At 53.4% G+C, this 14,761-nt stretch overlaps 1 protein-coding gene across 1 annotated transcript in view; it reads right to left on the reverse strand.

Annotated features, from left to right (window-relative positions):
- Positions 1-7,521: 7,521 nt before the first annotated feature.
- TSPEAR (thrombospondin type laminin G domain and EAR repeats) overlaps positions 7,522-14,761 on the reverse strand; it is a 57,503-nt gene continuing 50,263 nt past the window's right edge. Inside the window, exons 10-11 of the mRNA XM_033856223.2 lie at positions 10,447-10,634; positions 7,522-8,044 (exon numbers count right to left, since the gene is read on the reverse strand). Of these exons, the coding sequence (XP_033712114.2) occupies positions 7,939-8,044; positions 10,447-10,634 (294 nt within the window). The 3' untranslated portion in view covers positions 7,522-7,938. The remainder of the gene's footprint in view (positions 8,045-10,446; positions 10,635-14,761) is intronic.

Raw genomic sequence — 14,761 nt, forward strand, 5'->3', positions numbered from 1 at the left:
TCTCCGCTGGAATTCTCTGAGGGGCCTGTTGTCTGAGACGGTGTGCAGAGTGGGCACCCGGGCCCTGACCCAGGCGCCCCGGCACAGCTCTGAGCGGCTGCCCCTGCCAGGCCCCACCAGGGCGGCTCCTCCGCCCGCACAGGTGAGCTGGAAGCGGCCCCCTTGGGCCGTCCTGCTCCCCAGAGCCCTCGGCACCCCACTGTCTTGGCTCAGCTGGCATTTCCCCTGTGCCCACCGCAGGGCAGCAGCCAGGGCGGGCCTTGCTTGGCCAGAAGGACCGGGTCCTGCTGTCTCTCTGGGGGGTGGTTATCACTGGGGTTAGTGGTGTTGCCAGGGGATAGCCCAGCTTATGTTCAGCAGGACCTAGTTCCCCTCCAGGCTCCCCTGGGCTTAGCGGTCTCGCAGGGGTCACTGGATCAAGGGCGCGGCGTGGACGCCAACCTCCCGTCCTTGTCCTGGGCTGAGAAGTCGCCTTGGAGTCAGAGCCTGTCAGTCTGGGCGTCACAGTAATGGGGACACCAAGACTGAGGTTTTCCAAGCCAGTAACTTACAAACAGAGGAGCTGCTTTGCTCAGTTTTCAACTGTAGAGCAGCCCCAAGAGAAGGACCCGGGCAGGTCCTGGTCACCACGCCGGCCCCGGAGCACCTGGGGTTGTGACGTTCGCTCCATGACCTGTGGGCGTAGCTCACCAATTTAGTCTGTTTTGCACCGTTTGGATTTGTCCTGCTGGCAATGTTTGCCCTTGTCCGTGTGGGGCGTCGGGTTTGTACTGGTTTGTAAAGCCTCCTCACACGTTCAAAGTACTGACCGTCCGAGTGACTCCAGTCCTGATGTTTCCTCAGTTTGTGGTGGCATTTCTACTTATTTATATTTTTAAAAGACACAACGTTATGTGTTTGACAAAGATATAAACTGTATCTCTTTACCTCTACCTTCCCTTTTCAGTGGCTTCGTTTACTTCCATTGTTTTTACCTTTAGAAAATTTCTCTCCAAAGAGCAAAAGAAATTCTATTCCAGACTTTTTATTTCCAACATCCATAACTTTAACTTTTCCATATTATGCTAAGACCAGGTTGAATTGTTTACTGGACTCCAAGCTTCCCCTCACGTTTTCAAAGTATTTTTGCCAATTGATTCTTCGAGATGTTCAGTGGAGCTTCATTGATTAAAAAGGGCAGCTTTGGGATTTGATTGGCATCGCATAAAAACTGCATTGGAACTTGGGAAATGTTGACCATGTTAGGATAGCAATTTGAAGATTTGTCCAAATCTTCATCTGTCTCCCACAGTCTGATTTTTTTGGGGGGGGGCCACGCCACGCGGCTTGCGGGATCTTAGTTCCAAATCTTCATCTATCTCCCACAGTCTGATTTTTTTGGGGGGGGCGTGGGCCACGCCATGCGGCTTGCGGGATCTTAGTTCCCTGACCAGGGACTGAACCGGTGCACCCTGCAGTGGAAGCACGGAGTTCTAACCACTGGACCGCCAGGGAATTCCATCCTGTGGTCTGATTTTTATGGTTTCCTTAGAGTTTATTTCTTTTAATAAACGAGATAATTTTGCCAGCAACACGGCACTGACACACCTGGCAGATGGGGAAGTAGGGGGGCATAGCTGGTGGAAGAGGTGCGATTCGCACATCTGGTCATCCTCCCCCTGGATCGGGTTTCAGGGAGGGGAGCCCCGGAGGTAAGGAAACGCAAACACTGCCGCAGAAGCTATTTCTCCAGGAAACCATGACCCTGAAGAAGAAACTGCAAAGAAACACAGTTTGTGCAAAGATGTTCTTGAAGTGTTGTTTATCACAGAAAACGCCGTTGCATCTCTGTGGATTAACAAAGGATGACCAGCCCAGCAATCCCCAGGACGTGGCTGTGAAGAAATATGACATGGGTGTCAAAGGGACAAGAATGTGGTCACGTCACCCTGCGTGCAAACTTCCGGGAGCCGCACGCGCCTTGGGAATGTTTATCAACAGGACAGAAGCCCGAAAGCTGACTTGGAAAGATGTAAACAGTGCCATGCTTTCTGCGTTGTTCCCCCTCTGATTTGCATTCATAACTTACACACATCTGGATTTATGTTTTTTGTTTCCGCCCAGTGGAGCAGAGATCGGACACTGTGCAGGGATGCAGTGGCATCACTGGGCCAGGACGAAGCCCCGGGCAGGGACAGGAGGCGGTCGCTCCCTCTGTCGCTACTGCGCTGGCGGCACTGGTGTCCGTCGTCGTCTGCCTTCTACCTCCCTGGGCACCAGCTGGACAACCGGGTCAGCCGAGGGAGAGAGAAGCCGCGTAGGATGGGTGCTTGGGGAGCACAGACAGCGCCCAGCTGACCCCTCCCTCATGGGTACGTGGGGGCACTGAGGCTCGGCCACGGGACTAGACGCAGCTGTCCTGACTCCCGGGCACCTTTGCCCGTTTGAGCACTGTGTCCTCGGGGGCTGGGGCTGGAGGACTCCCCAGGAAAACAGTGTGTAGAGAGGAGACATTATCAGAATTGGCTCGGGGGATTGTGGAGGCTGCGAGCCCCAAACCTGCAGGGAGGTGGATCTGGGGGAGAGCCAGGAGGGCCGACGCACAGTGCCGGGCCCAGGGCGGTCTGCTGGGGAACCCCTCCCACTGATTGCGCGAGGTCCCACACATCACAGAGGGCGATCTTTCTACCCAGAGTCCACTGATGTAAGTGCTCATCTCGTCCAGACACACAAAAGGCAACCATCCCAGGCGTGGAGACAGGGGTCTCGGAGGCCCTGCTGTGTTCCTGGCCCGGAAGGCTGCCCCTCTCCTGTGTGGGTGCCTTGCCTCTGGGGGCCCTTCCGGGGGTCCACCTGTGCAACGAGCCCCGAGGTGACGTGGCACCCCAGCCCCCAGCCAACCCTGACTGAGGCTGCCTCCCTGCAGGCCCCCTGGCCCGTGACCCTCCTTCTGTCCCTCGCACGGGCTGCTCAGGCCGTGCCTCAAATCCCGGTTAAAATCAGAGCCCCCAGCCGACCAAACATCCCTCTCAGGGAGGGTGGGCAGTTGAGCAAACCAAAGTCGAAACGGGAAGCCTGCTTGAATCTGAACCTCAGATAAGCACCAAGAACTCCTTTAGTATATATTCTATGCAACACTGGGCTATGTATTTTTTTAAAAAAGCATCCATTGTTTCTCTGTAATTCAAGTTTAACTAGGGACCCTGCATTTTTCTCTGGCTCCCTCGGCCCACCCTCCCTGCACCAGCAGATCCATAACCCTGCGGGCCAGGCCCACTGGCGCCCCCTGCTGCCCAGGGCAGGGACTCAGCCAGGCCTAGGGACGATGACAGCAAGGATATGTGGGTCCAGGAGGGATGCGGGACCGCGGCAGCAGAACCTGACTTGGAGGGAGGGGGCACCTCCTCTTTCCCCAAAGTACGCAGCGTATACAAGGGCAGGGAACTGCCCCGGGGGCGTCCTAGACCCGGGCCGCCTCTCTCACACGGGTGCCCCGGCCTGGTGGCCCCAGAGCCCCCCTCCCCACCCCCCATTCTTTGCCTGAAGGAGGCAAAGCTACTGGCCTGAAGGAGGCTCTAGAAAATTCTCCACTTTGGGAATTCAAGTCACAGTTCTCGAGACCCCAAGCCTGGTCAGGATGGCCCGGGAGCAGGCTCACATCGCTTTCCTTCCTGGGTGGTTGGGCCTCCCCAGTTCTCACGTGGAGCCGACACGGAGAGCCAGGACTGGGGCTGCAGCTGCTACCGTGCCCCTGGCTGTGTGATCCTGGGCAAACGTCAGCCAGGATTTCGAGACGGAAAGAGCAGAACATTAGCCCAAGCATGGGGCCTTCCTGCCGCTGAGGTCCTGGCTCCTATATCCCATCCTAGAGCAGGCGGGGCCTGGGTAGCGGAACAGGCCTGGCTTAACTACTGCCCCGTGGTCTCCTGGCTGGATGGGCAACCCACAGGGTCTTCCCAGCAAAGCTCCTGGCATGGAGAAGTCCCCTTCCACCGGGGAGGCTTCCCGGTGGTGATGGCATCTCCCCTAGGCTCCTGGGGGGGTGTCACGTCGCACCTAGCAGCCGCCCCAGGGAGGCAGAAGGCCCAGGCCTGGTGTAGGCTCAGGGCATGGACATGGGAGGAGCTGGGCGAGCACTGGCACTGCAAGTCCACCCGGTACACCCACAAGGCCAGCCACGATGACCGGGGATACCAGCCTGGGTGCAGAGGCAACAGGGTCCCGTCGACCCAGGGTCTCCCACGGGTGTGGCTCCGGGAGGAGACAAGACGCGTGCCAGGCATCCTTGGGATTCCTGACCTGACCCTACCCCCCCGCATTCACGGGTAAACTGAGGCTGGAAGAAAAAGCTCCTGCTAGGAGAGGCGTGCTGGTGACCAGGGACCCAAGGGCACCTCGGGCTGTGGTGGCAGAGTGCGTGCTACGGCCCGGTGACTGCTCTCCATGAGGGTCAAGTCCCCGCCAGAAACACAGACGCAGCAGTGCTTTCTGTAGAGAGCACATAAATATAGTTCAGTCTAGACAGAACACAATAAATAGCTGGTACGAAGACGTCAGACAGCGTCAAGCCGGTTCCCGTGTCTGGGCTCCCTGAGCAGAGCTGAGCATCTGGCCACGTGGTGGGCACCGCTGTTTTCGAGGTAAAACTTTGTATGAACTTTTCCTTTAAAGCGAAATCCCTGCAGGACACCAGACGTGCAGGGGCAGCGCTGGCCTTCCACCTGGACACCCACAGAGCCACACGAGTCCGGCCACCATGGTTACCGGGGTGGAAGTGAAAACATCCTCGGCTAGACAAGAGCCAGGGGTGGTGAGGTGGTGGCTCTGGAAGCCACAGCTTCTCCCAGGCTCGTCCCCGTCCCCGGAGGTTCTTCTCAGGTGAGGTTCTGGGGTGCGGCCAGGTGGGTCCCATTCCTGGGTCCCTGGGCCCATCACCCTGTCCTCAGCTTCAGCACCCGGGACAGCGGCTCCTTGGCGCTGGAGTAGACCAGGTAGGAGCCGGCAGCCGTGCGGAAGGTCTCCCAGTCCCTGCAGCCGAAGGTCGGGAGGCTGTGCACGGCCACGAAGCCTTCATACCCCTGCCACCTGTGGGGAGAGACTGTCAGCCTCGGGACAGGGGCGCCGGCGCCAGGCTGCCCTCAGGGAGAGGAGAAGGTGCCTGGGCGTTGGGGCTCCCACTGTATCCCCCCTGCCGTGATCCTCGCCAGGCCTTCTTCACCTGCTTCTCCCACCGGGCACAGCAAGGAGGGGCCCAGCATCCCAGCCTCACAATCCCCCCAGGTTACAATCGCGGGGAGCTGGGCCAGGAGGGGCCTTCTCAGCCTGCAAAGAGGAAACTGAGGCCCGGAAGGGGGGACCTGCCCTGTCCAAGACCCCGCGGCTGCTCTGATCCACCCAGGGTCCTGCTCCCATCCTAGATTGCCTTCGGATTTCTCCGTCGGGCGGGGGATGGGGAGGGCGTCCTGGTGGGTTAATAGTGGGGTCCGAGCTGAAGTCCCCTCCTCACTGCTGGGGTTGGCAGTGAGGCACGGCCCTCAGACACACACCTGGCACCCATCTTTGGAGGCGGGAACCCCACTGCCAGCACACGGCCCTGTGACCCCCGCTCCCACATGAGGATGCTGTACCTGCCCTTCATCCTGCCCCAGTCAGCGGTTTCTAGGTTTTGCCCTTCAAAAGGGATTTATCGACAGGTAGCTCTGTTTCCATTGGGTGGAGGCCCCGGAGTGGGCCGCCTGGATCAAAAGCAGTCATAGTTTTAATTTAAATGTTTTTCCAGATGACTTTCTGGAAAGGTTGGGGTGATTCCTGTCCTGGTGGGGAAGGGCCAGCCCTCCCCACCGAACACACACACACACTCAGCACTGTGGGTCTTTAAACAGCGTCCAAACCGATGGGAGATGTGCGTCATCCTCGCGCTCTGAAACAACAATCTCTAAATGTTTATTCACATTGTCCATTTTTAGTTCTGAAGACCCTATTTATCTCTTTTGCCCATTTTTCCAAATTCAAAACAAATCTTTTATTAATTTGTGGGGTTCCTGTTCTGCCGTGTGTGTTGTGGACAGTTTGTCCTTTGATTTTGAATGGGACGCCCTTTCCATAGAAAACGTTCAAATGTAGGTGGTCGGCCTGGCGGCCTCTTTCCAGCCTAGGGAAGGTCTCACATCTTCTCTGCAGAACTTTGAGGTTTTACAAAGTCATCTTAGCTTTTCTTCTAATATTTCTGTTGTTGAATTTTTAACATTTAAGTGTTTTCTCCTTATAAAATTTACTTTGTGTATAATATGAGGCAGAGGTATAGGTGTGTTTTCTTCCAGATGGACAGAAAATTACAGGAAATTATTTTATTAATTCGTCTTTTTCTCACTGAGCTGAAATATAGCATTATCACACTAGATGATTGTGAAAGATCGGCTCTTTTCTGGACTGTATTCTACTCCTTCTACATATTTGTTTATGTTTAGCAAAAATCATACTGCTTTATTTGCATGCTGTCAGGACCTCCTTCACTATTCTCCTTTTCAACATTTTCTTGGCCGTCTTTGAAAATTTTTTCTTCCACATGAATTTTTAAATTACTTAAATTTTTAACATTTTAAATTACTTAAAATTTACTTAAAATTTAAAAATTAATTAAAACTTACTTAAAATTAATATTTTTTAATTACTTAAAATTTTTAAAAATTTTAAATTACTTAAAATTTAAAAAAGTTTTAAATTACTTAAAATTTTAAAATTACTTTGTCTTGTTGAAAACAGCAATTAATTAGAAAGTCTAAAGAAAATTGATGATTTTTCTAATAAAGTATAGATAAGCAAACTTGTCTCAGGAAGAGACGTAGAACCTGATTAAACCAATAGCCACGGGGGAGACTGGACGAGCTGCTCCACAAACACTATTGAAAAGGAACCAGGCCGCCGGCTTTGTAACTGAATTTAACCACATAGTAAATAAAACAGATTCGTCCTACTGTTCAAACCATCCCAGCCCACAGGTGTAGGTGGTGTGCCTATTAAGTTAGGTTCCACATCAAGTGTCCAGAAGAAATCACAGAGCCATTTCATTTCCTATTATAGATACAAAAACCTGAAATCGATCATAATGATTGGTAGCCAGTGACATGTTAAATAATTGCACATCCTCGTTAAGTGACGCTCGGACCAGAGTGCAAGGTCACCTCTCATAAATCATTATGTCAACAGATTGACCGGGAAGATGCGCGCCAAGCACTGAAGAATGCCCGCGGGGCGAGACTGCTCACATCCCGTCAAACTGTGTAACGCCCAGACCGTTCCCATCACATCAGTCAGACGGAACGGCGGTCACTGCTCCTACGATTCAAAATCATCCTGGAATTTCTAGCTAATTGAGACAACTAGATAAGCAGTAAAAGCATTAGAAATACAGAGGCAAAGTTGCTTTTATTTGTAGGTGTTCTTATACTTCTAGAGCTCCCACAGACATTTCTTCGGGAAACCATTAGAACTGAAAGAGATAACGTGGCTGGATGGCCAGACACAACAATTAATTGTCAGGATACGCAGATGGAAATGGACATGTGCTTACAACTAGGAAAACTCCCAGAAGTGAAGGTATTGCGAACACCACAGTGCCTCTAGGACGAAGTGTAAAATTTTATTGAAGGACACGTGAAAAACAGAGGGGTCTACCGTAGGCCTGGATGGAAACGTTTAAAGGATAATATACGAATAACTCTCAAATTAGTATCCACACACTGCATCTCTGGCCAAATCCAAAGTCGTGAGCCTCAGCGAGACTAGTGGTCACCTGGCTAACCCAGGGGCATCACCCAGACTCAGCCTGCACTCCGGTGCGCTGGGTGCCAGGTGACCCACAGGGCCCGCTAACCTGTGACTCGCTCTGAGCCTGTGGTCACCAGTGGGGAAGGCAAGCACACGCCACGTGAACCGAGGTGGTGAGGAGGGGCACGGCCTTTACCTGTAAATAATACTGTTTACTGAGAAGGTATTTCCGTCGAAGGAGTTTGCAACCACCAGGAAATAATCTTCTCCCACTGAGAAGAACTCCCAGTCCAGAGCGCTGCAAAAGCAATGAGCAGACCTTAGGACATGGGACTCGGACATGTTGCCATGGAACTCGGGGGGCTGGAGTTCAGCCAGTTCTCTCCCTGATCTCAGAATTCAGGGCGGTAGGTCCCACTTCCAAAATCCACAGAAGGGGGGAGCGATTTTCTCAGTCACACAGCCAGTTGGTCTATTCCCGGGAAATGCAAATTAATTGTTCACTTTTTTAAATAAAATAATTTAATTGTACTAAAATACACAACACTGTCTGTGTCACCCATTCTTAAGTGCACAGCTCAGTGGCATTAAGCGCAGTCATACTGTTGTGCGACCATCACCACCATCCACCTCCAGACTTGTTCCATCTTGCCAAACTGAAACTCCGCCCCCATGAAACGCTCCCTCCCATCCCCTCCCCCAGCCCCCGGCCCCCACCGTCCTGCTGTGTGTCCCTATGAATCTGGCTCCTCCAGGGACTGCATATCAGTGGATTCTACTGCATTTGTCCTTTTCTGACTAGCTTACGTCACTGAGCATCATGTCCTCAAAGTTCATCCGTGTTTTCACAGTTGTCAGAATGTCCTTCCTTTCTGAGGCTGAACAATATTCCATTGTAAGAATGGACCCCATTCTATCCATTCCTCTGTCGATGGACACTTGGGTTACAAGTGTCAATGCTGATGCTATGAACATGGGTGCAAAGGTCACTCACTTAGAAGAGGTTGAAATAGAGGAACAGTCTCAAGCTCGCGGTCACTCCATGAAGGCCTGCAGCACCCCCTGGAGGCGGGAACTTGAGGACACTGGCCGTGAGCTCACCCACTCACCCGCTCCTTCCTTCCCTGACAGCCGTTCAGGTGCCAGCAGGGTCTGCTGACACAGAGACATTCCCCTACATTTGCAAGCTGTGGTTCTTACTGCAAACAGACCACTGCATCCTGCCTTCAGCAAATGCCTCCTGAACTTGCTAAGGGTGAGTCTGTGCTCAGAGATGGCTCAGTTCCCAGGGGTCTGACAGACGGCTTCCAGGAAGGACATCCCAGAGCCCTGTCTATCCAAGGAGGCCAACCTGGGCATCAGCCATGGTCCCCAAGCACCACTCTGATTACTGCATTACTGTCCTGTGTCCACTTTACAGATAAGGAAACTGAGGCCACAGCCTTGCAGCAAGTGGGAGTCACTTGGATGCCAAAGGTCAGGCCGGTGCGTCTGCCTCCAGTGGCCTCAGGGTTACGGCTTATTCAGGCAGCAGAGGGCCCTTCTCTCTTGGTCGATACTCACCCCGGGTTCCTTCTCAGTGGGGCACTGAGGGCGCTAGCCTAGAGCTCCTACAGGACCCTAGATGTGAGAGGGCCCATGGGGGTCCCTGGGGACATGCAGGGGGGGCTGAGGCCAGTGGGGGCCCTGGGGCTCCTCACTGCTTCCTTCTTCTACTGTTTGGAAGCCTGTCTCAGGCCACTTCCAGGCATGGCCAGTCACGATTCGGTCATTAAAAAAAGTCGTGGCTGTGACCATGCTCAGTGAGGGGCAGCACCTCGTGCTGCGGGCAGCAGGGCAGCCGTGTGGTCCCCGTGCAGTATCCTGCCAGTCGCAGCTGGGTTCTAAAACCGAGGCCGTGGAAAAGACGCCAACAGCAAAGTGCTGACTTACACTGTCTGCCCCACAGCTCACATCAGGGGCTGCGTTGCTTTAATCCAGGAGGAAGCGAACGTCTGGCGTGACTTCCCGCTCTCCCTCCAGAGCAGCGGGACAGTAAAGCCACTGACGGTAACGGGAGGCACATCTTTACCCTTCAGAACCACACCGTTTGGTCAAAAGGTGGAGACGGACAAATGTCCATCAACTGATGAGGGATGAACAAAGTGTGGTAAATAACTACAGTGGAACATTCCTCAGTCATTAAAAGGGGTGAAGCACTGACGTACAGCGTAGGTGAGCCTTGAACACATGCCGAGTGAGAGAAGCCACACACAACAGACCACAACCTATGTATTCCATTCACAGGCAGCGTCCAGAATGGGAAAACCCAGAGGGACGGAAAGCAGACTGGTGGGTGCCGGAGGCTGGGGAGGTGGGGGGAGGGGCAAAGGTAGCTGAAGGGCGGGGTTTCTTTTTGAGGCGATGAAAATATTCTAAAGTCACTGTGGTGACGGTTGCACACACCTGGGAATTTCGTTTAAAAACACACACACAAGCCACATCGTTTGAAAGCAGAGTCCAGGTTACAACAGGAGCCACTATCACTCAGCTGGCCCTGGAGAAAGGTCTGCAGGGAGTGGGGAGCGAGACCACGTCACGCCTCCAGGAAGCGGGTGGGGCACCCGTGGCTTCCGGGAGGCACAGGCGCGCTGCCGTCTGTGGGCTACCGGGCGGGAAGCGGGTCCCCCTGGATCCCTGCCCCCCACCGCACCCCGGTACCTGCAGGTGCGGATCTCCTGGAACCTGACGAACGTCTGCGCGGTGACGTTCAGCTCGTAGATGACGGAGTCGATGACGTAGGAGTCGTTTTGCACTTGCATTTCCACGTCGTAGCGGTGACTATTCGCGACGGCAAGAAACACCCTCTCCCCGATGTGGAAAACCTCCCAGTCTGCAGCGCCAAACGTCTGGGATGGTGAGAAGGGGGCCAAGAGCACGCGTGAATGGAGACCCTCGGAATGGCCACCCACGCGCTCCAGCCCCTGCGTGCTCCAGGCGCCGGGTCGGGGCCCTCCCGCCAGCACGGCTCTTCCCAGCCTCACTGCACGTGAGTCAGGGGACCACCTGCATGGAGTGCTTCTTACCGCCTGTGCCGCCCACTCCCCCATGCCCCAGTGTGCCCATCCAGGAGGTCCAGCTGCTACAACATCTCTGCCAGGGAGCCCTCCCTGCTCCCCCCAGTCAGGCTCTGAACCCCAAAGGAGTTTCTCACTACACGCTGTCCCTGGCCTGAGGCTCTCCTTTGGCTCTAGGGACCACCCCATCTCTGGGTTCCTGTGCTGTCCCTCTGAAATCACTTATCACCCTCGAGGGTGAGGTGTACGTGGGGCAACAGGGCTGGACCTTTACGTGAATAGCCGGCTGCCAAGCCTTGGTCCCAGACCTCGAGCTGCATGAGCTGATTTGCGGGTGGGACCCAGGAGGAAGTTACGGCCAGCATCTTGGGGGTGCTGCGGTGAGGGTGCATGGGGAAGGGGAGGACCAGAGGGGTCCAGATCCAGGCCCTGGTCTGAGCCCTGAAGAGAGAGGGTGGGGCAGAAACAAAAGGAGTGACCACCCCTGAAGACAGCAAGCGGCAGGGGCTTAAGTGGAGGCAGGGGAGATGTGGCAGCTCCCGCAGCAGTGAGGGGCCTGTGGCTGGTGGAACAGCGGCCAAAGCTCCTGGGGACCCCGAACCACAGCCTGAGGAGGCCGCTGGGGTCTGAGATCCCACGTCAGCAGAAAGGGGTTGACTCTGTTCCCATGGGCTGGCGAGGGCTGCAGAAGCGCCGATGGGACACTTGGCACGAAATTGTCTTTAAATGTTTTGCCTCTTGGCTTCCGGCTTCTCATCCTGGTGGAGACACTTGCACTAGACTGAGCCTCCTGCTGGTAATAATCGCGAACTCTGGATGCGATGCTTAAAAAGCACACAGTTGTTTGAAGGCGCTGGACAAGGGCCGAGGGCAGGTGGAGAGTGGAGGGGACGCGACCCCCGGATGCACGTTTATCTGACGTTTTCTCTGAGGGCACTCCCCATCCTGGGGCGCGTGGGCACGGCACTCGAATGGCGGCAGCAGGCTGGTTGGACATGGGAGTCCAAGGTGAGAGTTTGGGGCTTGCAGAGTCTCTAGAAATGGAAGGGGACTACCCTAGGAAGGAGGGAACCCCAGAAGGGGGAGCCCCAATGTCTCCTTAGTAACTTCTTTCAAGTCCTGTCCAGCTCCTGAGGTGTACACACAGGGGACAAGATCCCAGGGACCCAGAGACAAACAACAACTGAGAGGCTGAAGGAACTGACCAGAGAGTTAAGCACCTGGGGAAACAGGCAGGCGAATGGGACCCATAATCAAGAGAAGCAACAGCAAGTAGAAATAGGTGGACACAGTGCAAATATTGGAGTTAACAGATGCAAACTTTACAGTAGCTATGATCAGAATCTATGGGGAAATATGTGTGTGATGACCAATGAGATGGGGAGATTTGGAAAGCTAGGAAAACTCTAAAAGGAGCCAAATAGAAATCCTACCTGAAAAGGAAAATATCTGTGTTCACAAATCTATTGCATGGGATCAAGAGCTATCAGGACCATCCAGAAGAAAGAATCAGTGAACTAGAAGAGAGACTGATAGACATTGCCTGAATTGAAGCACAGAAAGGGGGAAAAACGTTTACAATAGGGATTTCCCTGGTGGCGCAGTGGTTAAGAAACCGTCTACCAATGCAGGGGACACGGGTGCGAGCCCTGGTGCGGAAAGATCCCACATGCTGCAGAGCAGCTAAGCCTGTGCGCCACAACTACTGAGCCTGTGCTCTAGAGCCCGCGAGCCACAACATGAGAAGCCAGCACAACGAGAAGCCCGTGCACCACAAGGAAGAGCAGCCCCCACTCGCCGCAACTAGAGAAAGCCTGTGTGCAGGAACGGAGACCCAATGCAGCCATAAATAAATAAATAAATAAGTAAAAAAAATTTATAATAAAGGTGAACAGAGGCTCTATGACTGAGGAATAATATAATGCAGTCTAACGTGCGTGTAATTGCATCACAGAAGGAAAAGAAAAGAGAATGAGGCAGAAGAAACATTTAAATAAATGATGGCTAATATTTTTCCAAATTTGATTAAAAACACCAAACCACAGATCCAAGAAGATCAGAGATCCCAACCAGAATAAAGACAAAAAAAACCCCACACCTTGACACATCATATTTAAATATCCGAGAATAGATGGAGAAGATTGCAAAAGCCACCAGAGGAAGACGACACATTCGATATAGGGAAACAGTGGTACCAATGGTACCCGACGTCTCATCAGAAACTGTGGAAGCTTGACGTCAACAGAAAACCATCTTTAATGTAAACGAAAGAAAAAACGTGAACCCAGAATTCTATAACCAGTGAAAATATCCTTCAAGGTAGAATAAAGTCATTTTCAGATAAAAGTGGTCGAATGAGTTGCCAGCAGACCTGCTCTACGAGAAGTACCGAAGGAAGCTGTGAAGCTGAAGGGTGATTACACAAGGAGAGTCGTGTCTGTGGAAGGGATGCAGAGGGCGTTGGGAATGGTGAGCATGTGGGTGTAAAGACAACCGACAGCAGAAATGATAAATTGTGGAGCTTATAACCTAAGTAGACGTGTGAGTGTATACATGCTCACAGTAGCCGGACAGATGGGTGGGGGTAAATGAAATCATGTTGTTGTAAGGTTATTACATTATATGTAAGGTATAATATTAATTCAAAATAGATTGTACACCTGAAACTAACACAACATTGTTAATCAGCTATACTCCGATATAAAATAAAAAATTTTTTATTTGAATTGTACATATTAACAGGGACTCATGGTTAATAAAAAATAGACCGTAGTAAGTTGAATACATATACCGTAATTACTGGAGCACACAATTGCACAACACATTGAATCAATACGAAAAAGAGGAGATAGATAGAAGACTATGTATGTGACAGAGGGCTTGTATCCAGAATATGGAAGGAACTCCTACCTATCAATAATGAAAGGCAGAAAATAAAATAAAATATGGGTAAAAGACTTGAATAGGCATTTCGCAAGGGGGCTCTAGCAAGCCAGCAGGTGGATGGAAACCCGCCATCTAGTCACCAGGGGATTTCGACTTAAAACCCACACTGCGGTGCCGCTTCACACCCAACAAGTAAAACTGCAAATACAGACAAAACCCGGTGTTGGCAAGAGCGCGGGGCGGCTGGAGCTCATGCTGTGCGGGGGAGTGTGTGAAATGGTAGAATCGTTTCGGAAAACTGCTCGGCAATGTCTGCAAAGTTAAACATCCGCCTACCTTATGGCCCAGAATTCCACTCAAGAGAAATAAAAACAATTTGCCCACGGAAAGCCTTGATGAGATGCCTGTAGTAGATTTATTCATGACAGTGAAAAGCTGGGAACAGCTCAGGTTGGACGGACAAGGAACCGAGCCTGGAAGCCACGCAGCGTACAGGCTCGGGACCGGGCTGCTTCCTGGGGACACCGTGCGTCCCCAGACGCAGGTGGTCGTGGCTGGGGCAGAGCCAGTCACCCGACGCCCAGCGATGCTGGAGGAACACTCGCATCCCCACCCCACGTGGGAAGCGGCTCCGTTTTTCTTTACCCGGACCGGGCAGGGCGGGTCTGATGACTGCCCCTCCTCGGAGGTCCCTTCCCCGCTTGTAGATGGGTCCGCGCCGCCCAGCGCGCCCTCTGGCCCCGGCGGGTCCGGTACCCGGCCAGGTCGCCCGGCTTGGTGTTTTCTACACGCCCAGCAGAGGGCGTCGCCGCCCGGTTCGCGGATACCCGATCCCGGGCAGAGCCGCTGCCCTTGAAACAGGCCTGGGCCCGTCCTGAGGAGCCGAAACAAGGGAGCTCAAGCTAAAAGTGACACACGAGGACAAGGACAGGGGCCAGGACACCTGGCGTTGCCAACCGCTTCCGGGCCAGGAGCTGGGCTGAGGCCTTTGTGCATTGGCGTCCTCTCCTCACCGCTGCTCCGGATGTGGCACTATGTCCCCTGGGGTCACCCGGAAACTTCGAGCTGGTGGG

This window comes from Tursiops truncatus, chromosome 4 (genome assembly GCF_011762595.2).
Source record: "Tursiops truncatus isolate mTurTru1 chromosome 4, mTurTru1.mat.Y, whole genome shotgun sequence".
NCBI lineage: Eukaryota > Metazoa > Chordata > Mammalia > Artiodactyla > Delphinidae > Tursiops > Tursiops truncatus.